The 26,342-nt window shown below is 47.0% G+C and overlaps 2 protein-coding genes across 8 annotated transcripts in view; both read left to right on the top strand.

Moving 5' to 3' along the window:
- fnip1 (folliculin interacting protein 1) overlaps positions 1-5,389 on the top strand; it is a 42,648-nt gene extending 37,259 nt beyond the window's left edge. For all 7 annotated transcript variants that reach the window (XM_077224766.1, XM_077224763.1, XM_077224765.1 and 4 more), the window contains 2 exons: positions 1,857-1,972; positions 3,576-5,389. In XM_077224766.1, coding sequence (XP_077080881.1) covers positions 1,857-1,972; positions 3,576-3,654 — 195 coding nt within the window. In that variant the 3' untranslated portion in view covers positions 3,655-5,389. The remainder of the gene's footprint in view (positions 1-1,856; positions 1,973-3,575) is intronic.
- Positions 5,390-6,034: 645 nt separating this feature from the next.
- Positions 6,035-20,758, top strand: LOC143733227 (uncharacterized). The gene is made up of 3 exons (XM_077224852.1): positions 6,035-6,135; positions 7,746-7,864; positions 19,879-20,758. The coding sequence occupies exons 2-3, from the start codon at positions 7,792-7,794 to the stop codon at positions 20,502-20,504; spliced, it is 699 nt and encodes a 232-aa protein (XP_077080967.1). The 5' UTR covers positions 6,035-6,135; positions 7,746-7,791; the 3' UTR covers positions 20,505-20,758.
- The last annotated feature ends 5,584 nt before the right edge of the window (positions 20,759-26,342 follow it).

Genomic DNA, 26,342 nt, shown 5'->3' with positions numbered 1-26,342 from the left:
CAAACATAAATGACAAAATTCAAGGCGCAGCATATTAACATAACAAAAACAGGCAGGAAGAATCTCCTGTGGCTCACGGCCCCGTCTGGCTTCATACCGCAATAACATACTTTACTTAAATATTATGTTCAAGCGTTACACCATCAAGCTCTTATTTTGAAGGGAAATCCTCAGAAAGCCCTTAAAGCTTTTCCTTTGTTTGCAACGTCTTAATAAACTCTTATCTTTACAAATCTGGTCAAATTAGTAGCGTATGTTGCGTTTCCAAATGCACGTCAAGCTCTGAACAGATTGAGTTTATGATTTACAGTGAATCGAGTGTCTGAAAACGTGAGTCGCTCACAGTGCCGCGCTTCTCTCTGAAACACGCAGCGCATGCCTTTATTTCAGGAAAACACAGCCTTACAATTGACTAAAGAACTTTTGTAGCTTTATTAAGGATTAATCTATATTTAACTTATATTTTATGCAGTGCAGACTATTTGATAAGTTTATTCAATTTCTGTATATGTCATAGCTGTTAGACAGGAGGGACATCAATCATGGGTTTGTGTGAGGATTATTTTAAGTTAACTGTCTTATAAATGTTACAAAAAAATTATAGTTTTCAATTACACTGTAATGTTGAATGGCTATAGTTTGTTTAAAATGGGGGGGGGGTCATTTTGATGGATACATCAATTGTTGTTTTAGTATCAGTGATACTGAGCTTCATTCATAAAAATATGCCATTAAACAAGTATTTAAAATATACTGTCTTTATGTTGTCTCTACATTAATTTGAAGATTAACTGTGAAATTATGACATTACAGAATATATTTAAAAAGTGTTTTTAATTGCGATTAATCACAGAAAAATTTGTGAAATATTTTTTGTTTGTAATCGATTGACAGCACTAATTTCAATACATTGTGGAAGGCAAATAAAGCTGGTTCAGGATTACTGGCAACTTCCAGGCATGTGTGTTTGGCAGGGGTGTGAACCTACACTGGTCTCATGGTTCGGTTCGATTACAATTATTAATGTCATCGATTCAGTTCAATTCGATATCGCGATACATCGCGGTGCACTGCATCTTCGATTTTACTTCAATAGTGATGTGTGTATGCGTGTGTGTGTGTTCGCCTGTTCGGGAAGTCGCAGTGACAGAAATAGTGACATTCCAGTTTAAGTTTCAAGGGAGTAAAGCATATTTATGCCATTAAGAAAATGAAGTTCTGTCAAATCAATTTTGTTTTAAAGAAATGTTCATTTAAAAGCAGCGCTCATTCATCAGTGTATAATGTTACCCTAGAGAGCGCGCATCAACCGTCGCCGAGTCCGCTATTCAAGGTGACGATCATCCATTTATAATCACACGAGCTCATCCGCTAATCTACAGCAGTCAGACTCTTCCAGGCGTTCACAGCTCTGGTTGAAAACGGCTAAAGTGATTTATCAATTACCTCCTGCATATTCTATTTGTGCGTTACAAAAGCGCACACAGCGTGTGTCTTCTCCAGCTCGTGCAGCAGGTTGTTCATAAAAGCCGAAATGTGCCCAGATGTAGTGCTCCAAGCAGTTGGAACATTTTTAATTACTCGCACTCGTGTATCACCTCCCTCTGCCAGTGTATGCTACCGGGACAAAACACATACGCGATAAATGACGTCAGAAAAGCGTCAGTACATTATAATCGGTTATGGTCTATTACTGAACCGATACCGAATCGTCCTCGTCTGTATCGCGATGCACCGCAGAAACGATTGATTTCAACACCCCTAGTGTTTGGGCAAGGTTAAGGCTAAACTGAACTTAAGCAGGATTGGACTGTGTGTTTGTGTGTGTGTGTATCTGACTCTCGCTCTGCTTGCAGTGCATCATGCATCTGGAGGACCGTCTGCAGGAGCTGTACTTCAAGAGCAAGATGCTGGCGGAGTACCTGAAGGGCCAGACCCGAGTGCATGTGAAGGAGCTGGGCATGGTTCTGGGGTAAGACTCACGCAACGCTGGTACAGTCCACAATTGTCATGCCCTTCACTCGCTAACTACCCTCCGCCTCGTTCACTCGGATGTACGTCATTGCTTGCATGAGTTGCATCGTTGCATGAGTGCCCACTACTGGCGGAAACTGCAATGGGCAGAACTGGAACGATAAGCCCTTGATCACTTACAATCCACTATGGGGTTGATTTATTTTTAATTTTTTTCCTTTACGAAATTGTTTAATGCAGCATTCTATATATAAATGGTGTGTCTGAGTTGTTTAAATTTTTTTTTATAATTTATCATAGAGTTGTTTGTGGTGGGGTTAATTAAATGCAATATGCGTTGAGGTCACCATCGTGTTGCATTGTGGTATATGGAGCTTCCTGAAGTGTACATATGGTCCATATAAACTTCCCTCGGCAGCAGGGATTCATCCAAGTGCTTAGGGAAGTTCGCAAGTGGACTGGAACGCAGCCTTAGTGCTGGGTACTACGAACAAACATTAATATCACGGGATTTTCTCAAAATTATCCCGTTTCACGGTATAGGATAATTATTTTTTCAAGCATGACTGGGTGTTAACCACATTTTCTACTGAGTGAGAGAGGAGATACTGCAGTAGATTGACTCAGAATACCCTATTTTACTGTCATGAGTGAATATTGTAGAGCAATCCCACACTAATGTTAATATAATTCAGGTTTGCAGTGTTTATAAAGAGCTCCAGCAGGAGGCGCTGTAAGAGCGGCTGAAACAGCGCTCATAAACACTGCTTTATCAGGAAACGTAAAGAAAGATTCAATGAAAATAACATCGAAACTTTTCTAAAGACGGTCAGTTCTCTTCAGATGCGCTCATATAAACACCCGCGCTCTGACTAAGACTTGCTCGTGTTTATTCACCGATGTCAAAGACTTCTGGAGACTTCCTGTCGGCCACCGTAACTTCTGTTGGGTGTAATTCGCAACCTCACCACTAGATGCCGCTAAAAATCACACACTGCACCTTTAAGCGACATGCACTGGTATTGCGGTATATAAAAAATTCATAACATGACAAAAATAAACACTGGTATTGGGTGTGAACCGGTGTGGTGAAGTGATGAGTCTCAGTTTAGGACCCCAGTAGTGTGACTGATCTAAAACTGTTCTTGCGATTCTTAATGTAAACTATCAAACTTTAATTCATGTAATAATCTTTTATTTTTATCCTGATTATTTATATAGTTTAAGAAACGTTTAAGTGAAAAAGAAACATTATCTCTAATACTTTCGGATAGCTGTATGCTATGCTACTATCTAAGCTAACTAAAAAAAAGAACCAGAAATCTTTAATTTCACAATCTATAACTTCGGTTATATACTAGTATATGAAACGTGCTAGTATATAGAAAGTTATTAATGGTCGTTATAACACAGTTCAAACGGGTATAATAAAGTGATTCTGATTTGTAACCAGGCACTACAGCGATTACCCATAAAACGAGCTTTGAGCCAATCGGATGTCTCGGGTCCTCAGCTGGGACGCATCACCGGTATATCGCCCAGCGCTAGCATGTGTATCCAGCGAAAGTAACGATCTGATGATGTTCCCTTTATTCCCACAGGATCGAGTCGAACGACCTGCCTCTGCTAGCGGCCGTAGCTAGCACACACTCGCCGTACGTGGCCCAGATCCTCCTGTAGAGCGACTGGGGTCACGGGGTCATGAGGTCACAGGGTCAGGGTGAGCAGACTGCAGGACAGATGCTCTTCACCAAACCCACAGATTCCCAGAAACCCTCTCTGGACGATCACTTTTTTCTATCAATCAATTTTTTCACTGAGTTTTTTAATTCCATACTCCACATTTTGTTTCTTCACAACACGTCTGAATGTAGAAGCCAAAGAAGCCCTTGTGCGTGTGTGTGTGTGTGAGCGAACACTGACGCCGGCGCGGCGCCTCCACATCAACACACAAGGCAAAGACTCAGCGCTTTTAAAATCAGTTTTATGATTTTAAATACATTATTATTTTCTCAATCGATTGTGGCAGTGAGTGATCATGTTGATATCCTTTTAATGTGTTTACAAGAGAACTAACCCTGTTGTTTCCAGAGCTCTACCTCACACACACACTTTTCTAACATGTTAAATGAAACACTTTTCACGTTTGGTTCAATAAAGATGAACCCGTGGCGCGATCTCCCATGAATGAGCTCTGAGGATTCGACATTGTGCAAAGTCACTTTAGCGGTAACAGAAGTGTTTACCTGTCCCGCGGAGGAGAAATGATCAAGAGATGTATTTTTTTTATTTGAACAGTCATGTAAACGTGTCGTGCTGTGTGATGTTTGATGTTTGATGTTTAAAGGCTGTGCAGGAATACATCGGGAGAGAGAGATCTGACGGTCACTCACTACATTGGATTTGTGCTGGACTTTTTTTGTAACACTGATCCAGGGACATTTAACAATCATTTATTTTCAGGATTGAAATGCTGTATCTTTGTGTAATGACTATTTTTAGCGTGCAGCCAGATTGTTTACTGATGAAATAACTGAGAGGAATGCAGTTATTTAACTCTTTCCCTGCCATTGTCCGTCTTTCTGTGCGTTCACTGTTGTACGGTAGGGGGCGCCATCACACAACCTCTGATTTATTACACAATCTCCTGATCTAAACACATGTGAAGCAGAAACAAGCATAGAGGCATGTTTTACTTTTTGGGGAAAAAACAACATTTTGAACAAAACGCTGAGAAAAAAAAAACATTTTCAATGAAATTTACTCACATTCAAGTGTTGATAAAAAAAAAGAATGCATGAAGCTAGAATGAAACCGTTTTTTGTTCTTTCTTTTGATATATTGCATGTTCAGATATTCATGCAACAATATTCTGGGGGCCATGAAAATTTATGAGAATGATCAAATATGCTGATGCTGGCAAGATTTCTAAAAAAAAAAAAAAAACGCTGGCGGGGAAAGAGTTAATATAAGCATTAATTTCAAACCGTTCATGACTTGCATAGATGTTTATGACTAATTTGCTTACTTTGTGTTTGGGTCAAACCATACATCTAAGTCTTAATCAACGTCACACGATAAAGAAAGGCTTTACACGGCATTGCAGGTTATTGTAAGGATTAAAGCATGTATGAGATGCTTCTGTGGGGAACTTGCAATTTATTTCATTTTGTAAAAAACAAAAATCATCTAGATCCACTTGTCTTCTACAGAATATGTATTTATATCTAATTATTTCTTTATATGACAACAACAAACATTTAATTTATTTACTGGCATGCATTGGTAAATGTTAGCTGTATATACTGCTTAGATTTTATTGATGTATTTGTACATAATGCCTCTCCTTTTGACCTTATCTTTGTTTCCCAGTTTTTATGGGAATATTGTGCAATAAATATGCCAACATTACAAATGTATGATGTTGATTCTTACGAAATACAGTAGCATTATTTATCTGTCTGTCCATGGAGATCCCTTTGGAAATATCAGATTTAAAGTCCCGTTTAAGGTTGGATTTTGAAACATTTATAACAAAATACAAGAATGGGAGAACAATTCTAGGTTACATCAAATTAAATAAGTAAACTCGAGACACTCGCTACTACTTTATATTGGAAATGTATATAATATTTGCCATTTTCAAACAGCATCCGCACAGTCATGTGACAAACCTGAACATTATCATGAAACAAAATTTCGTATACCTTGACATAAGATTTTGGTATAAGAAGACTTTTAACATGTATTTGAATCTTGTTCACCGCATTTGTCACTATTTGCATTCTAATACTGTAATATCTGATATAACGTGTGTGTGTGTGTGTGTGTGTGTGTGTGTGTGTGTGTGTGTGTGTGTGTGTGTGTGTGTGTGTGTGTGTGTGTGTGTGTGTGTGTGTGTGTGTGTGTGTGTGTGTGTGAGATAGAGATAGAGAGAGAGTGAGTGTGTGTGTGAGAGAGAGAGAGAGAGAGAGAGTGAGTGTGTGTGTGTGAGAGAGAGAGAGAGAGAGTGAGTGTGTGTGTGTGAGAGAGAGTGAGTGTGTGTGAGTGAGAGAGTGTGTGTGTGAGAGAGAGAGAGAGAACGGGACTTTTATGTTGATCTGGTGGTGTGACGTCATAAAGCAGCGCCGCACTCCTGCGTCTGTCTGTTTCTGAGGAAAGGTTCGTGGTTTTGCATTTAAAGTCTTTGAATCAATGCAAACTGTTCAATCGTTTTTAAAAGCGATGTAACATAGTTTAATATATTTTTTAATGAAATGTTGTAATGTTTTATTTAACATGAATTAAGTTTTTTTTTGTGAGTAAATCTCATCCATACATGAGTAACAGAAAAAGGTGCGTCTCATTTCGCTCTCTATAACGTGAATCAGTTTATCGTAAACACGAATTTGGATACTGGAAATAAGTTATGAGAGAAAATCTGATTTTTTAAACTCCGAGTCAATTGAACCAAATCATTCAAATGATTCAGTGATTCGAATCGCTCGGTTCACCGCACGCGGACTCCTGCTGGTCAGAACAGTTTAAATGCAACGAGAACATTTTCATAAACACTTTCTGCTATTCTGGTTGAAACGCTTTTTTACATCCTGATATCAATCAATATTAGAAGTGGTGTAAATGTTAAAACATGTACATATATCTTCCGTGGAAGTCTCAGGACCACAAAATGTTTGTCCAATCATTGCATTCGGTCCGATGTCCTCCTGTGTATTTCCATCACACCTCATGAAGTTTGTTTGTTTATTTATTTATAAACAAATTATGTCCCAGTTACAGGTAATGTTGTCACAAATTCCTGGTTAAATAAACATTACACAAAAAAAAACAAAAATACAATTCTGTTTTGCATTCATTATCTACCAATTTTTTTATTATAACCATGTATAAATCGTTGCAAAAAGTTGGCGATCTCGATTCAAACACCCACGTGATCTCATTCCTAATGACAGCCTGTGTCTGTTAAACATTTGACAAAATCACAGATCTTTTCAACCACAGTTTCGTTGGTTTTGTGTTGCAGATATTAATATTATCACAAAATTAAAATAGAGTAAATTATCTTTTGAAAGTAACTTGCCACTTCAAATAAAGATTGTATCATTTACATTGTTACACCAGTAGATGGCGACAAGTGACTGTTAAAAAGTGTATTTGTCATTCACTCAAGAGATTAGTTTAAAAATGCTGATTCATTCAGTACCGAACCAAGTGAATTATTTATTATTTAGTGAGTCATTAAATCAATTAAACTGTTTTTTTTTAATTCATTCAGATTAATTAAACATTCTAAATAGACTACAGCAATTAACGTTTTGTCAAAACCTCTAGTTAATTACATGCTATTTTTCAGAATCGTGATCTGTTTGAAACAAAAAGAAACGTGATTCTCAATTTATTAGCGCTGTTTATTGGCACTGAGCGATTTTTTTCCACTGTAGTGGACATTAGTGTTATGCTTTCAAAGCTAGCTTGCTAATGCTAGCCTCTCCGAAATTGCCTACCCTACCTTTAATGTGCAATGACAACTTTTACAAACCAACTGCAAATGTTTTCATGAAAGTTTAAATTATTACATGTGATGAACAAATAATTGAATGCCAAATATAAATCATAAAATCCTGCTCATGAACTTTTTGTATGATTTGTGTATATTTAGATTTAAGGCCATTGACTATAACTCTCACTCCGTTGCCAGTGACCACTGAACTAGGGAACTGATTGAGATTTATTTTTGTTTCTGTTAATAATTTTCATCTCAAACATGACAGTGTGTCCAAACTCCTGGGAAAGCATCTGTGACGCACTATTATAAAGATGGCGTTTATTAAAGAGGAGATTGAAGACATGAGGACTGAAGTGAAGCAAGAAGAGACTGAGGAACACACAGGTTAGTTTCGTTCTCAACGCTGATCCTTTTTTATATATCCAGCTCTACAGAAATCCTAATTTCTAAAGAGTGTCCTAATGTTTTTTTTAACTGTTTTTATTGAACTTTTCTTATAAACAAAGCACTGTTACCTAACATTTACATGTAATATTAATCATGTAAAGGAGTTAAAAAAAAAAACACAAATCCTTTACACCACTTCAGAGAATGCACCACATACCAGTACATTATCTGCATTGTTCAAACATTAACATATATCAAGACTATTTATTTCCTGCAAATTTTCAACTAATGCCCACTTCTGCAAATCTGCAGTCATCTTCTCAAATATGTATATCTGTCTCAATCTATGTGTCCATTTTGTCACAGTGGGTTCGTGCACCTTCATCCAATTCACAGTGATTATCTTCCATTAACAATATATGCAATACAAATAATGAGAGTCCTAATTAAAGCAGTTTTATTAGTTATGGAGCGGGTCGCCTGGTGTTGAGATCACATGACCAGACAAATACAGCATCTGAGAAACTTTTACTTCTACATTGGACATTCATTATTACGACATGTCACACATTATAATACAGGAATTAGGAAAAAACAATATAGAAATAGCGTAAACAAAACAATTATTTTGTGTAACATTAAAGGGATATCTACTCCAGGTTTCTTGTTCCTTCTAAGCCAAATTACCTTTAAGTATTATCAGTTTATGACGATATCTTGTTCAAAACCATTACAGATGGAAACAGGACATTCATCCCGATCTCAATACCTTTTTACAGTTTTTCTTGATTGTTAACACATTTCGCCATTTTCTCCAAACTATAACAGGGATGCAAACAGCGCGCTTTTAGGCGCCTCACGCTTTTTTCCCGTCAGTTTGGGTGACTTGGGTCTGAGACTGAGAGGGTCTTATTATAATTTCACAAAGTCATCTGAAGCCATTCCATAGCTTAATGTGAGGGACAGAAGTCTATTTATATGGTGGGACGGAAGGTCCAAAAATAGGACTAATGATTCGTCGTAGGAAGTCACTATACTACAGCCACTAGATACTGACTTTCCCACTGATAGGCCAGCGGTGGATCTGTATACGTACTCTCCTCACACAGCGAGCGACTCACTTTCCTCACACAGCGAGTGACCCATTCTCCTCAGCGAGCGACTCACTCTCCTCACACAGCGAGCGACTCACTTTCCTCACACAGCGAGTGACCCATTCTCCTCAGCGAGCGACTCACTCTCCTCACACAGCGGGCGACCCATTCTCCTCAGCGAGCGACTCGCTCTCCTCACACAGCGAGCGACTCACTTTCCTCACACAGCGAGTGACCCATTCTCCTCAGCGAGCGACTCACTCTCCTCACACAGCGGGCGACCCATTCTCCTCAGCGAGCGACTCACTCTCCTCACACAGCGAGCGACCCATTCTCCTCAGCGAGCGACTCACTCTCCTCACACAGCGAGCGACCCATTCTCCTCAGCGAGCGACTCACTCTCCTCACACAGCGGGCGACCCATTCTCCTCAGCGAGCGACTCACTTTCCTCACACAGCGAGCGACCCATTCTCCTCAGCAAGCGACTCACTCTCCTCACACAGCGAGCGACCCATTCTCCTCAGCGAGCGACTCGCTCTCCTCACACAGCGAGCGACCCATTCTCCTCAGCGAGCGACTCACTTTCCTCACACAGCGGGCGACCCATTCTCCTCAGCGAACGACTCACTTTCCTCACACGGCGAGCGACCCATTCTCCTCAGCGAGCGACTCACACGGCGAGCGACCCATTCTCCTCAGCGAGCGACTCACTTTCCTCACACAGCGGGCGACCCATTCTCCTCAGCGAACGACTCACTTTCCTCACACGGCGAGCGACCCATTCTCCTCAGCGAGCGACTCACTTTCCTCACACAGCGAGCGACCCATTCTCCTCAGCGAGCGACCCATTCTCCTTAGCGAGCGACTCACTTTCCTCACACAGGGAGCGAACCATTCTCCTCAGCGAGCGACTCACACGGCGAGCGACCCATTCTCCTCAGCGAGCAACTCACTTTCCTCACACAGCGAGCGACCCATTCTCCTCAGCGAGCGACTCACACGGCGAGCGACCCATTCTCCTCAGCGAGCGACTCACTTTCCTTACACAGCGAGCGACCCATTCTCCTCAGCGAGCGACTCACACGGCGAGCGACCCATTCTCCTCAGCGAGCGACTCACTGTCCTCACACAGCTAGCGACCCATTCTCCTCAGCGAGCGACTCGCTCTCCTCACACAGCGGGCGACCCATTCTCCTCAGCGAGCGAATCACTTTCCTTACACAGCGAGCGACCCATTCTCTTCAGCGAGCGATTCACACGGCGAGCGACCCATTCTCCTCAGCGAGCGAATCACTTTCCTCACACAGCGGGCGACTCACTTTCCTCAGCGAGCGACTCACTCTCCTCACACAGCGGGCGACTCACTTTCCTCACACAGCGGGCGACTCACTTTCCTCAGCGAGCGACTCACTTTCCTCACACAGCGAGCGACTCACTTTCCTCACACAGCGGGCGACTCACTTTCCTCAGCGAGCGACTCACTTTCCTCACACAGCGGGCGACTCACTTTCCTCAGCGAGCGACTCACTTTCCTCACACAGCGAGCGACCCATTCTCCTCAGCGAGCGACTCGCTCTCCTCACACAGCGAGCGACCCATTCTCCTCAGCGAGCAACTCGCTCTCCTCACACAGCGGGCGACTCACTTTCCTCAGCGAGCGACTCACTTTCCTCACACAGCGAGCGACCCATTCACCTCAGCGAGCGACTCACTTTCCTCACACAGCGGGCGACCCATTCTCCTCAGCGAGCGACTCACTTTCCTCACACAGCGAGCGACCCATTCTCCTCAGCGAGCGACTCGCTCTCCTCACACAGCGAGCGACCCATTCTCCTCAGCGAGCGACTCGCTCTCCTCACACAGCGGGCGACTCACTTTCCTCAGCGAGCGACTCACTTTCCTCACACAGCGAGCGACCCATTCACCTCAGCGAGCGACTCACTTTCCTCACACAGCGGGCGACCCATTCTCCTCAGCGAGCGACTCACTTTCCTCACACAGCGAGCGACCCATTCTCCTCAGCGAGCGACTCACTTTCCTCACACAGCAGGCGACCCATTCTCCTCAGCGAGCGACTCACTTTCCTCACACAGCGGGCGACCCATTCTCCTCAGCGAGCGACTCACTCTCCTCACACAGCGGGCGACCCATTCTCCTCAGCGAGCGACTCACTTTCCACACACAGCGGGCGACCCATTCTCCTCAGCGAGCGACTCGCTCTCCTCACACAGCGGGCGACCCATTCTCCTCAGCGAGCGACTCACTTTCCTCACACAGCGAGCGACCCATTCTCCTCAGCGAGCGACTCGCTCTCCTCACACAGCGGGCGACCCATTCTCCTCAGCGAGCGACTCGCTCTCCTCACACAGCGGGCGACCCATTCTCCTCAGCGAGCGACTCGCTTTCCTCACACAGCGGGCGACCCATTCTCCTCAGCGAGCGACTCACATTCCTCACACAGCGGGCGACCCATTCTCCTCAGCGAGCGACTCACTTTCCTCACACAGCGGGCGACCCATTCTCCTCAGCGAGCGACTCGCTCTCCTCACACAGCGGGCGACCCATTCACCTCAGCGAGCGACTCACTTTCCTCACACAGCGAGCGAACCATTCTCCTCAGCGAGCGACTCGCTCTCCTCACACAGCGGGCGACCCATTCTCCTCAGCGAGCGACTCGCTCTCCTCACACAGCGGGCGACCCATTCACCTCAGCGAGCGACTCACTTTCCTCACACAGCGAGCGAACCATTCTCCTCAGCGAGCAACTCACTTTCCTCACACAGCGAGCGACCCATTCTCCTCAGCGAGCGACTCACTTTCCTCACACAGCGAGCGACCCATTCTCCTCAGCAAGCGACTCACTCTCCTCACACAGCGAGCGACCCATTCTCCTCAGCGAGCGACTCGCTCTCCTCACACAGCGAGCGACCCATTCTCCTCAGCGAGCGACTCACTTTCCTCACACAGCGGGCGACCCATTCTCCTCAGCGAACGACTCACTTTCCTCACACGGCGAGCGACCCATTCTCCTCAGCGAGCGACTCACACGGCGAGCGACCCATTCTCCTCAGCGAGCGACTCACTTTCCTCACACAGCGGGCGACCCATTCTCCTCAGCGAACGACTCACTTTCCTCACACGGCGAGCGACCCATTCTCCTCAGCGAGCGACTCACTTTCCTCACACAGCGAGCGACCCATTCTCCTCAGCGAGCGACTCGCTTTCCTCACACGGCGAGCGACCCATTCTCCTTAGCGAGCGACTCACTTTCCTCACACAGGGAGCGAACCATTCTCCTCAGCGAGCGACTCACACGGCGAGCGACCCATTCTCCTCAGCGAGCAACTCACTTTCCTCACACAGCGAGCGACCCATTCTCCTCAACGAGCGACTCACACGGCGAGCGACCCATTCTCCTCAGCGAGCGACTCACACGGCGAGCGACCCATTTTCCTCAGCGAGCGACTCACTTTCCTTACACAGCGAGCGACCCATTCTCCTCAGCGAGCGACTCACACGGCGAGCGACCCATTCTCCTCAGCGAGCGACTCACTGTCCTCACACAGCTAGCGACCCATTCTCCTCAGCGAGCGACTCGCTCTCCTCACACAGCGGGCGACCCATTCTCCTCAGCGAGCGAATCACTTTCCTTACACAGCGAGCGACCCATTCTCCTCAGCGAGCGACTCACACGGCGAGCGACCCATTCTCCTCAGCGAGCGACTCACTCTCCTCACACAGCGAGCGACTCACTTTCCTCAGCGAGCGACTCACTCTCCTCACACAGCGGGCGACTCACTTTCCTCAGCGAGCGACTCACTTTCCTCACACAGCGGGCGACTCACTTTCCTCAGCGAGCGACTCACTCTCCTCACACAGCGGTTGACTCACTTTCCTCAGCGAGCGACTCACTCTCCTCACACAGCGAGCGACTCACTCTCCTCACACAGCGAGCGACTCACTTTCCTCAGCGAGCGACTCACTCTCCTCACACAGCGGGCGACTCACTTTCCTCAGCGAGCGACTCACTTTCCTCACACAGCGGGTGTCTCACTTTCCTCACACAGCGGGCGACTCACTTTCCTCAGCGAGCGACTCACTTTCCTCACACAGCGGGCGACTCACTTTCCTCAGCGAGCGACTCACTTTCCTCACACAGCGGGCGACTCACTTTCCTCAGCGAGCGACTCACTTTCCTCACACAGCGAGCGACCAATTCTCCTCAGCGAGCGACTCGCTCTCCTCACACAGCGGGCGACCCATTCTCCTCAGCGAGCGACTCGCTCTCCTCACACAGCGGGCGACCCATTCTCCTCAGCGAGCGACTCACTTTCCTCACACAGCGGGCGACCCATTCTCCTCAGCGAGCGACTCACATTCCTCACACAGCGGGCGACCCATTCTCCTCAGCGAGCGACTCACTTTCCTCACACAGCGGGCGACCCATTCTCCTCAGCGAGCGACTCGCTCTCCTCACACAGCGGGCGACCCATTCACCTCAGCGAGCGACTCACTTTCCTCACACAGCGAGCGAACCATTCTCCTCAGCGAGCGACTCGCTCTCCTCAGATAGCGGGCGACCCATTCTCCTCAGCGAGCGACTCGCTCTCCTCACACAGCGGGCGACCCATTCACCTCAGCGAGCGACTCACTTTCCTCACACAGCGAGCGAACCATTCTCCTCAGCGAGCAACTCACTTTCCTCACACAGCGAGCGACCCATTCTCCTCAGCGAGCGACTCACTTTCCTCAGCGAGCGACTCACTCTCCTCACGCATCGACTCACTTTCCTCACACAGCGAGCGACCCATTCTCCTCAGCGAGCGACTCACTTTCCTCAGCGAGCGACTCACTCTCCTCACGAATCGACTCACTTTCCTCAGCGAGCGACTCACTCTCCTCACACAACGGGCGACCCACTCTCCTCAGCGAGCGACTCACTTTCCTCACACAGCGGGCGACCCATTCTCCTCAGCGAGCGACTCGCTCTCCTCACACAGCGGGCGACCCGTTCTCCTCAGCGAGCGACTCGCTCTCCTCACACAGTGGGCGACCCATTCTCCTCAGCGAGCGACTCACTTTCCTCACACAGCGAGTGACCCATTCTCCTCAGCGAGCGACTCACTTTCCTCAGCGAGCGACTCACTCTCCTCACGCATCGACTCACTTTCCTCAGCGAGCGACTCACTCTCCTCACACAACGGGCGACCCACTCTCCTCAGCGAGCGACTCACTTTCCTCAGCGAGCGACTCACTCTCCTCACACAACGGGCGACTCACTCTTCTCAGCGGGCAACTCACTTTCCTCACGCAACGGGCGACTCACTCTCATCAGCGAGCTACTCACTTTCCTCACGCAGCGGGCGACTCACTTTCCTCACACAGCGGGCTTTCCTCAGCTGGCGACTCACTCATGTAGGCTGCGTTAGTGCAGCTGCCAGTAAAATAATGCCAAAAGTTTTTGAAACAAAAAAGCCTGTTGAATTGCACTACTTGGAAAAAATAATGCATTGCATAAACCATGCTTGCATTGCATTTTCAGGGCTTGCATTTTATGGGCTGAAATTCAATTTGGTTGAATATTTAAACTGTGAATATTTCAATTCAAAACATTTCAAACACATTTTCATTAATCAAAATTCAATAACCCATATTCACCTTTCATATTTCACTTCCAAAATATTCAAACTGATTAAAAATACAACCTATAATATTCAACAGGCAATTTTCGGTCCATTTTATTTCGCTTAGCAAATTTGCTGCCACAAATTCAGTGGTTCAAATTCAACAGTAAATTCAACGTTGACATCGAGGAACTGCAGGAAAAGCAGTAGATTACCGAGCATAATCTCCGTCTGCTGTTAGTCGACCTCACCAGCAGGGGGTGCAAGCGTGTGTTGTTGACAAAGACCAGAGCAACAGTTAGAGCAAGCCATTCATTCATAAAAACTAATTTACAGCAATGTAAGTGTATTTGTGATTATTATGACAGCTGTGTTTTGTTAAATTCAGTGTCTTCACGGTTACCTGTGTAGCCTACATGCATTTATCTCTACCATGAATCAGAGCCGTGAATGAGATAATGTTTTTTCCGCTGATGCGGATGTACAGATATGCTACAGTGTTACATTTGAGGTAGACATATATTTATCTTGGTTGTTTCGTGTTTAATGTGATATTTACAAAAACATAATGGTGTATGTAACTATGAAATGTGTTTTACCTATTTTGATACCAATGTGAATCAGCAAAAATGCAAAGTCACTTTTTCAGAATATTCTATTTTAAAGATAATTGATAAAATCCATAGAAGCTTTACGGTGTTTATTTTAAAGTGGTTAAACAATGTTTTTTATGCTTGTTTTGGGTTTTTTTATTTTATTTTATAAATGCCACCTCTAATGCAGATTCTGTTTTCTCCGCAGTGGGAACTATTTATTTTTTTGTTGATACTAGTCAATTTGATTGGTAAAAGCCATATATAGTGAGTTAAAATGTATAGAATTTGACATGAAAGATGATAGTTAGGGGGAAATTGCCTTTATAAATGTAAAAAAAAAATCCAATGAGAATCAATTTAAGATGATTGGTTCAGAATAAATGACTTTTACAACACAAAAATTTAACATTTTACTGTTAGTTATTGCACCACCACAGTATTTTAAATTGGTAGAGATTTTATTATAATATTAGGTCAACGCAGCCTGAGCGAGTCGCCAGCTGAAGAGAGTGAGTCGCCCGCTGTGTGAGGAAAGTGAGTCGCTCGCTGAGGAGAATGGGTCGCCCGCTGTGTGAGGAGAGTGAGTCGCTCGCTGTGTGAGGAAAGTGAGTCGCTCGCTGAGGAGAATGGGTCGCTCGCTGAGGAGAATGGGTCGCTCGCTGAGGAGAGTGAGTCGCCCGCTGTGTGAGGAAAGTGAGTCGCCCGCTGTGTGAGGAAAGTGAGTCGCCCGCTGTGTGAGGAAAGTGAGTCGCCCGCTGTGTGAGGAAAGTGAGTCGCCCGCTGTGTGAGGAAAGTGAGTCGCTCGCTGAGGAGAATGGGTCGCTCGCTGAGGAGAATGGGTCGCTCGCTGAGGAGAGTGAGTCGCCCGCTGTGTGAGGAAAGTGAGTCGCTCGCTGTGTGAGGAAAGTGAGTCGCTCGCTGAGGAGAATGGGTCGCTCGCTGTGTGAGGAGAGTGAGTCGCTCGCTGAGGAGAATGGGTCGCCCGCTGTGTGAGGAGAGTGAGTCGTTCGCTGAGGAGAATGGGTCGCCCGCTGTGTGAGGAAAGTGAGTCGCCCACTGTGTTAGGAAAGTGAGTCGCCCGCTGTGTGAGGAAAGTGAGTCGCTCGCTGAGGAGAATGGGTCGCTCGCTGAGGAGAATGGGTCGCTCGCTGAGGAGAGTGAGTCGCCCGCTGTGTGAGGAAAGTGAGTCGCCCGCTGTGTGAGGAAAGTGAGTCGCCCGCTGTGTGAGGAAAGTGAGTCGCCCGCTGTGTGAGGAAAGTGAGTCGCCCGCTGTGTGAGGAAAGTGAGTCGCTCGCTGAGGAGAATGGGTCGCTCGCTGAGGAGAATGGGTCGCTCGCTGAGGAGAGTGAGTCGCCCGCTGTGTGAGGAAAGTGAGTCGCTCGCTGTGTGAGGAAAGTGAGTCGCTCGCTGAGGAGAATGGGTCGCCCGCTGTGTGAGGAGAGTGAGTCGTTCGCTGAGGAGAATGGGTCGCTCGCTGTGTGAGGAAAGTGAGTCGCTCGCTGAGGTGAATGGGTCGCTCGCTGTGTGAGGAAAGTGAGTCGCTCGCTGAGGAGAATGGGTCGCCCGCTGTGTGAGGAGAGCGAGTCGCTCGCTGAGGAGAATAGGTCGCTCGCTGTGTGAGGAAAGTGAGTCGCTCGCTGAGGAGAATGGGTCGCTCGCTGTGTGAGGAAAGTGAGTCGCTCGCTGAGGAGAATGGGTCGCCCGCTGTGTGAGGAGAGTGAGTCGCTCGCTGAGGAGAATGGGTCGCCCGCTGTGTGAGGAAAGTGAGTCGCTCGCTGAGGAGAATGGGTCGCCCGCTGTGTGAGGAAAGTGAGTCGCTCGCTGAGGTGAATGGGTCGCTCGCTGTGTGAGGAAAGTGAGTCGCTCGCTGAGGAGAATGGGTCGCCCGCTGTGTGAGGAGAGTGAGTCGCTCGCTGAGGAGAATGGGTCGCCCGCTGTGTGAGGAAAGTGAGTCGCTCGCTGAGGAGAATAGGTCGCTCGCTGTGTGAGGAAAGTGAGTCGCTCGCTGAGGAGAATGGGTCGCTCGCTGTGTGAGGAAAGTGAGTCGCTCGCTGAGGAGAATGGGTCGCCCGCTGTGTGAGGAGAGTGAGTCGCTCGCTGAGGAGAATGGGTCGTCCGCTGTGTGAGGAAAGTGAGTCGCTCGCTGAGGAGAGTGAGTCGCCCGATGTGTGAGGAAAGTGAGTCGCTCGCTGAGGAGAGTGAGTCGCCCGCTGTGTGAGGAGAGCGAGTCGCTCGCTGAGGAGAATGGGTCGCCCGCTGTGTGAGGAGAGTGAGTCGCTCGCTGAGGAGAATGGGTCGCCCGCTGTGTGAGGAGAGTGAGTCGCTCGCTGAGGAGAATGGGTCGCCCGCTGTGTGAGGAAAGTGAGTCGCTCGCTGAGGAGAGTGAGTCGCCCGATGTGTGAGGAAAGTGAGTCGCTCGCTGAGGAGAGTGAGTCGCCCGATGTGTGTCGCCCGCTGTGTGAGGAAAGTGAGTCGCCCGCTGTGGCGACTCACTCTTTAAATTTTTTTAATTAATTTAAAACTTTAAATTAAAGTTAACAGAAACTCGTTTTCCCTCCTCTGCGGCTGTCAATCATTCTCCATTCAGCATTCAAATAGCGCGCGCGCCTCGTCCGGTTACAGCAGGATGCACGGTAAAACTCTCTCCAATATGATATATTCACATTATAGTGCTTGATCTATAGATAAAAGGCTGTGGATTTGCATAAAATTACATTATTTTGTGTATTTGTATATTATGTTTGTTGCTTTTTTTAAACGGCAAGGACTATGAATCGGCATCAAACGCACAATAACTGGAATTTAAAACTGTGAAGAAACAAATGATCAATAAACTGTTGGACAGATATACACTAGGATCTGTGCTCTCGACATTTCTTCGCTTTGTGCCGTGAACTTTTAAATGCGCACTTGCGCAGCGCTGCACACTGTGACTCCGTGTTGCTTTGAGCACATCATTCTGCACCCGCGATGCGCATACGCGCTTTGTGCGCTCTGTTTTGAAGCGTTCATGGTTTTGCGCACTGAAAGATTATTAAAAGCCTATATATTTTTTATACCTATCCTGCACAATACATTTAAAATAAGTATAATTTAATGGTATATTATTTCTGTGTAGTGTAGTGTAGGCTATATAAATATATAGCCTACACATCTGAATTCTTGACATTCATATATAAATATAAAATTGTGAAATGTATGATTGCATGATTGTATTTTTTAAGAGTACTAATAGTAATTTGTTTGTATTAACATGTTTAGTTTTTATAAAATTACTGTGCAGATTTTTTCAAGAATTACTTTTTGCTGCTAATTTATACACTCATTAAGTTTAATAAAAATACACAATACATTTATGTAATATTTAAAGGTGTTAACTGTAATCTTACACTGCAAAATGATAACTTACAAAGGATTAAATTCATCACAATTATGGATATTTGCCACGGGGCGAGGGCTTCGATAACCTCTCTCTTTTTTGACCATACATGTGTTTGCATCCCTGCTATAAACACAGTCTTAGAACTACACAACAACAAACCTTAAACTGTCACATCAGAATTAAATACTTCAGTCAAAAACATACTTGAATTAAATATAAAATACAGTTAATTTATCTTTGATATTATACAGTGGGTAGTATAAGTGAACACACGAATGCTAAAGTTGACTAATAAGAGGAATAAAAAAATCATCTTTTGGAAATTGATCTTAATGCCTTAATTAACAACTAGAGATCGGCATGGTGATATTTCAGTTAGGCTAATAGCTGGTTTGATTTGCATTGAGAGATGATCTTATGGAAAGTTCCCCATGCCAATCTCTAGATATGGCGAAGGGAATGTGATGATGTGGAATATTTTAATTCCGAAGGCCAGGGAACTTTATCAGGATGCATATTATCCTGGATCCATGAAATAACTGGCCTTTAAAAATAAAAATCTGCTGACTCTATGGGAATTTAACATAGGGGTGTCCTGACTTACGCAACCTGTATTTTAAGGAAGAACATTTATTTATTTACGGTACATTATTCATTCACAAAGAAAATTGGTGTCCTTAAAGGTTGGATTTTTCCTCATTTTTTACATTAAGGCATTAAGATCAATTTCCAAAAGATGATCTTTTTATTCCTCTTTTTACTCAACTTTAGCATGGATGTGTTCACTTATGCTAGGCACTGTAGATCACACTGTGTAGATTACCCTTTAATGAAAACAACTACTTGGCACTTGATGATGCTAGTGTGTAAGAATATATATGCGTAAAGTGTTACGTCTCAAAACTATTAACACGTGCATCTGTCAAGCCTATCAATATCAAACCTATTAATAATAAAATTCATTAATGATTGTTTCCAATATTATTAATTAAGGCTTTTTTCATTGATCAGTGGATTCTGCTCTAATATCAATAAAACACTATAGTTTTTTTAGGTTTTAAGGAAATATAAAACATGCATAATAATAAATAATAATATAATAAATCTGCATTATATATATTCAAGGAGAAAAGCAGGGGACCTAATACTGAGCCCTGTGGCACGCTGGGAAATCCTATGTTCCCCAGATTTATAAGTCACATAATGAACACATGAAAAGGTCCTATTTTCCCAGTTCATTGGCCTGTTAACACAATAATAAAACTTTTTAAAGTTTTATTATTATTAAGTTGCTGCTTTTGTCTTCTGCTTTAGACCTGATGGTGCTGAAAGAGGAGAGTGAAGTACTAGTTGAAGATCACTATGAGAAGAAACAGTGTGATTCCATCAATGGAGAAAAACCCAGAGGAACTGAAAAGACTTCCTCACAAAAAAGATCTCAGAAGACCAGCTCTATCAGTCGCTTCACCTGTGATCAGTGTGGAAAGAGTTTCACTGAAAAAGGAAGCCTTAAAAGCCACATGAGAGTTCACACTGGAGAGAAGCCTTTCACATGCCCTCAATGTGGAAAACGTTTCACACATAAAGGAAGTCTTAGTGACCACACGAGAGTTCACACCGGAGAGAAGCCCTTCACGTGCCAACAGTGTGGAAAACGTTTCACTCAAAAACAAAACCTGACCGTCCATATGAGAGTTCACACTGGAGAGAAGCCGTACACATGCCCTCAGTGTGGACAGAGTTTCAGGCATAAAAAAAACCTTCATACCCACATAAGTCGTCACACGGAGACTGCTTTCACCTGCAAACTGTGTTGCAAGAACTTCTCACATGAGGAAATTGCTAATGCCCACATAGAAATGGACAGTGGAGAGAGCGCATTGACCTGCCAACAGATATGCCAACATATGTACTCAATGTGGACACATTTCCACACATAAAACCCTTACAGGCTTCCCACGTGTCCTGAAAATCCTGGAAAATTGATGGCTAATGTTTCAGTCCTGGAGAATGTAAAATGTCCTGGAAAATCTTGTTGTTGTCTTGGAAAATTATATTAAAAATGTTCTTGTGTTTTCCTTTAGCAGAGAACGAAGAGTTTATCACTCTCTAAAACAACAAATGTAGCATGGTCAGGGTAAAGCCACTTTGATTTATCAGTGATTCATTTTGGTTCAATAAATGTGTAAAGTACATAAATTATGCAATGAGTTCAATTCACCTATAAAGCAGATCTGCAGAAAACAGTGATGTCATCGTCTAGCTAAGTTGATTTCTCATCCAATAGTGTCAGTGCAGTCAAATCAATAATATTGCTGAATATTAAGTGTACCCAACTAAGCAAGGGATTACCATCCATAATAGCATTGATTTGATTTGATTTTTATTTGTCCTCGAGAGGAAATTTGTCTAGCCTTGATGTCATGAACGCATGAACTAACTGATCCATATTTGACATTGAAAGCATATGTCGTAATTTAGATAAAATTTTAAGATGAAAAAAATGCAGTTTTATAAAATTGCCAGGTTTCTACCTGAAGACAAAGACTTGACAGAGAAACCATCAAGTGTTAGTGTTTTAGGTTAATACTTGCAGAGGTTTTTTGCCCAATAGTTAAAACCTTTTTTTTTTCCTTAATTTTTTAGTAGTAGGAAATTAGTGCATTCTGTTAATTTTGTGAATTGATAAGTTTAGTCAGGCCGCAAAGAATTATAGAGCTGAGTATCATCAGCATAACAGTAAAAGCTAACGGTATGCTTTCTTATGATATCTCCCGAAGGTAGCATGTACTGTGTAAAAAGAAACGGTCCTAGTACTGAGCCTTGTGGTAAACCATACTGAACATCGATATGATGCCTCTTCTTTTAATGCTACAAATTGATAATTGTGAGATAAGTGTGGTTCCCTTTCAGTCGCTCACGTTCGACGTGACGTCGACGTGGTGACATAATGGGATCACTTCAGGGAGCCCTATCAACTTCGAGTGTCTACAGAACGAGCCAATGAACATTGGTGTGCGTGAAAAGCGCCATGCGCCCCCGCCCCACAGCGTGAGTATAAACAGGAAGCGGGCGCACGCACTCATTGTCTTTTCGCTTCGGAGCCGAGCTTTCATTTTGACTCTGAGTTTCTGCAGACTGCTGCAACGTTGAAGACTGCTTCAAAGGAGAGAAAATACTCTGTTCCTTTGCTGGTGTGACGGCGCGATAAGCGGTGGCCGCGAGAATTACAGCTCAGAACTGCTGTTTGCACAGCATACTTTGTGTGTGTCTGTGTATGTGTATGTGTCGGTCTCGGTGGGCGTTCCTCTTTGAGTGTGTACCCCGATTACACCGCGGCTATCCCTGGGTGCTTCAGCACTGAGAGAGTTATTTTTTCTTTTCTATATAATTTTTGTTTTCAACTAAAAGAGCAACACAAGCGTGACCCTGCGTCCTTTTCAGGATGTCATTCCGCTTGTGCATTTCTGGGTGCGGTCGTTCCCTGGCGCCAGCAGACGGCCACAATTGTTGCCTCTCGTGTTTGGGCGTTCAGCATGCTGAGGCAGCTTTTGTGAATAGCTCATGTTCTCATTGCGGGAATATGACTATGGCAGCGCTAAGATCTAAACTCGCTTACCTCAAGGGAGGTGCAGTCCCCTCGCCAATACACTAATAAATCTAGTGTTTATTCTGGACCTCAGAATAAACCTACTTTTGCGCTTGGGCAGGGTGATCTGAGGATTACCGTGAGGGCTTCCCTGCCGAGGCAATCTCCACGGGCCCCTCACGCCTCTCAAGCGCTGCCGCCGTTGGAGCTTCCAAAGGAACGCGCTGGTCCTCTTCATTGATGACCAGCCGTGTCCTTTGGAGCCCCACCTGACGATCAGATGTCGATCGCAGCATCGGAGGGGGAGCTTCAGTCCTCTGGAGATGAAGACTCGGCTGCGTTACCCCCTTCCGGGAGTGTGGCGTTGCCCGAGTCAGATCCAGAATGGGCGGCTATGCTTTCCCGAGCCGAGAGAAGGTCGAGCATGCATGGAACCCTCCACCACGTCCCGAACCTTCTCGGTTGGACGATTGGTATCTTGGGGCGGGCTGTGCTAGTTCTCAGCGTGCCGCCCTGGTACCATTCTTTCCGGAAGTGCATGAGGAGCTTACTAGGACGTGGACGGCGCCGTATAGTGCCAGAAGCCGTCCTAGTGGCTCCTCCCTTCTCACCACCCTCGACGGCGGAGCAGCTAAGGGGTATGTGGATGTCCCGCCGCTGGAGCGTGCTATCGCGATGCAATTGTGTCCGGCGGCCGCTTCCTCCTACCGAGGCAATCTGCGCCTCCCGTCCAGGGCATGTAAGTTTTCATGCGGTCTCACGGCAAGGGCTTACAGAGCCTGAGGACAGGCTGCTTCCGCCCTCCATGCCATGGCGCTACTGCAGGTCCACCAGGCCCAGCCGCTCATGGACATTAACGAGGGTGGTTCTGATCCAGAGCTCCTCCGGGAGCTCCGTGTGGCAACCGACCTCGCTCTCCGAGCGGTGAAGGAAACCGCACGTTCAGTCGGTCATGCGATGTACACCTTGGTGGTCCAGGAGCACCACCTGGCTCAACCTGGCGGATATGAGGGACACCGATAAATATCGGTTCCTGGATGCACCTCTTTCCCAGGTTGGGTTATTCGGCGACACGGTTGAGAGCTTCGCCCAACAGTTCTTGGCCGCCCGGAAGCAGACGGAGGCCATCCGACACATCCTGCCCCAGCGGACCGCTGCTGCTCCCACCTGTCCGCCGGCCGTAGATCCTCCGTCCAATCGTCCCCAAGGTCGACCTCCTGCGGCGTCCTCCGCTCCCGCTAAGCCTCAGCAGCAGCAGCCACCATCCAGGCCTCAGCGTGGAGCAGGACGCAGTAAGACGACCACGCCCATCCAGGCCGCTGCCAAACCACGAGGCAAGCACAGGTGCAAACCGACCCTGAGACGGGCGACCCAGAGGTGGATCAAGTTGCTCTTCAGGAGGCGGTGAAGGCACCGCTCCTTCCCCCGGTAAAGGGCCGGGCGGAGAATCCTTTGTTTCCTTTTCTTTTTGTTCCGCCACTGACCTCTGGGCCAGTGGTACCCACATTTTCAACAAAAGAGCAATTTCTGAAACCTTTGGGTCCCAAGAGGGTGCGCTTGGCGGTCGACAACACTATGCCTTGTCACCCTCAAGCCCCTCTTTCATCGCCAGCGAGCAGCAGTGGCTGTGTTCCGGACACACTGACGCCTCCGCACACTCAGTCTGCCCTTCGACGGTAGCAGGTACGTGTTGCACCACACACTCAGACCCCACTCCGGGCCGCTATGCCGTCCGAGTCGGACCCCTGCATTCCGCCGCGCTGCCCCACCCCGGTTACGTCTGTGGTGCCGTTGGTCCCGCTTGCGTGGTGTCTGGGAGCCTGGCTAGCGCTTCCCAGCCTGTCTCGCTGGGTCATCCGTACTGTCAGACTCGGCTATCCGATTCAGTTTGCCCGGTGTCCCCCTGTGTTCAGGGGCATTCTGTTCACCTGTGTTCTGGCAGACAGTGCTCCTGTGTTCAGAGCTGAGATCGCAGTCCTACAGGCAAAGGACGCGATCGGACACTTCTACAGCCCGTACATTATTGTACCCAAGAAAGGCGGTGGGTTACAGCCAATCTTGGACCTGCGTGTCCTGAACCGGTCCCTTCACAGGGTGCCGTTCAAGATGCTTACACAGAAACGCATTTTCAAATGCATCCGTCCCCAAGATTGGTTTGCAGCGATCGATCTGAAGGACGCAAACTTTCATGTCTCGATTCTCCCTCGACACAGACCGTTTCTTCGCTTTGCGTTCAAGGGACGGGCATATCAGTACAAAGTCTTACCCTTCGGGCTGGCCCTGTTGCCCCGTGTCTTCATGAAAGTCGACCATTGCTCCCATGTGCGAGAGTGGTTTTCGCATTGTCAACTACCTCGACGACTGGCTTATTCTCGCCCAGTCGAGAGAGCAGTTGTGCGAACACAGGGACATGGTGCTCAATCACCTCAGCCACCTAGGGCTTCGGGTCACCTTCATTGGCGATAAGAGCAAACTCAACCCCGGGCAGAGGATCTCTTTTCTCGGTATAGAGTTGGACTCGATCAACGTAACAGCGCGCCTCACAGAGGCCCGCGTCCAGTCAGTATTGAACTGCGTGAGCATGCTCAGACGCAGAAAAGCGGCACCACTGAAACTATTTCAGAGGCTCCTGGGGCATATGGCATCTGCAGCCGTGGTCACGCCGCTCGGATTGCTTCATATGAGGCCGCTCCAACACTGGCTCCACGATCGAATCCCGAGATGGGCGTGGCAGAGCGGCTCGTGCCGGGTCCAAGTGACCCACTGTCGCCAAACTCTCAGCTTGTGGTCGGACCCTTCGTTCCTGCGGGCAGGTGTTCCCCTAGAACAAGCGTCCAGGCACTCTGTGGTAACCACGGATGCCTCTGCCACCGACTGGGGGGCCACGTACAACGGGCGAGCTCTCACGGCAGCGGGTGCTACCGGGAGAATGGCGACTCCATCCCCAGGTGGTCCAGCTGATTTTCAGGCACTTCGGGACTGCACAGGTAGATCTGTTTGCCGCCCCGGACACATCTCACTGCCAGTTGTTCTATTCCCTGACCGAGGGGACCCTCGGAAAGCACGACCTGATCGTCAGGTTCCTGAGGGGGGCAAGGAGACTAAATCCTCCTCGCCCACTCTCTATACCCTCTTGGGATTTGTCTCTGGTCCTTTGGACACTTCAGAGACCACCCTTTGAGCCTTTGCAGTCAGCAGAGTTAAAAATTCTGTCCTGTAAAACAGTGATCTTGGTTGCATTAGCCTCTATCAACAGGGTAGGGGACCTGCATGCTTTTTCGGTCGACGAATCATGCCTGGAATTCGGCCCGGCTAACTCCCACGTAATCCTGAGACCCCGGCCCGGATACGTGTCCAAGGTTCCCACCACTCCCTTCCGGGACCAGGTGGTGAACCTGCAGGCGCTGCCTTCGGATGAGGCAGACCCAGCCCTGGCTTTTCTCTGTCCCGTCCGCTCTCCGCGCCTGTACGTGGACAGAACGCAAAGCCTCAGGACCTCAGATCAGCTCTTCGTCTGTTACGGAGGCCAGCAGAAGGGAAAGGCTGTTTCCAAGCAGAGGATGGCCCACTGGATAGTGGATGCCATCGCCTTGGCTTACGAAGCTCAAGGCGTGCCTTGCCCGCCCGGGTTGAGAGCTCACTCCACTAGGGGTGTCGCTTCTTCTTGGGCGCTGACACACGCCGCCTCGCCGACAGACATCTGTAGAGCTGCGGGCTGGGCGACAGCTAACACGTTCACTAGGTTTAATAGCTTACGTGTTGAGACGGTTTCTTGCTGTGTGCTCGCTTCATCCAGCCGGTAACACCGAAGTTCTCGCTCTAGTGGTGGCTTGCTGCGCCACTCCCCTCTCATGGAGCGAATACGTGCGCTTCTCGCTCCAGTCGAGTTCCCCACTCAGGCGAACCCTGTAGAGTTCCTCCGCATCCCCTCGGCAGTCAGATGTTGCGGAGCGTCTGACGCCAGGCCTAGTGCTTGTATGGTTGTGTAACTTTTGCTGGGTTGGGTTCCATATGTGGTGATCCCTGCGGCGATCCCATATGCGTATTCTTCCACGATCAGCTCCCTGCGGTGAGCCCGTGTCTTTCCCTTGGCAGAGTCTGCTCTGCCGTCACTGCTTGTGTTGCCTCCGCCTTCTCAGGCTGGAGCCACCCCAGTGACATTCCATATGTTGCACTGCCCTCCGGCCAG

The sequence above is a fragment of the Siphateles boraxobius genome, unplaced genomic scaffold (genome assembly GCF_051911475.1).
Source record: "Siphateles boraxobius isolate OS27281-9 unplaced genomic scaffold, OSU_SipBor_1 92, whole genome shotgun sequence".
Classification (NCBI taxonomy): Eukaryota; Metazoa; Chordata; class Actinopteri; order Cypriniformes; family Leuciscidae; genus Siphateles; species Siphateles boraxobius.
The sequence above is the reverse complement of the archived record's forward strand: the minus strand, read 5'-3'. Positions and strand labels throughout refer to the sequence as shown.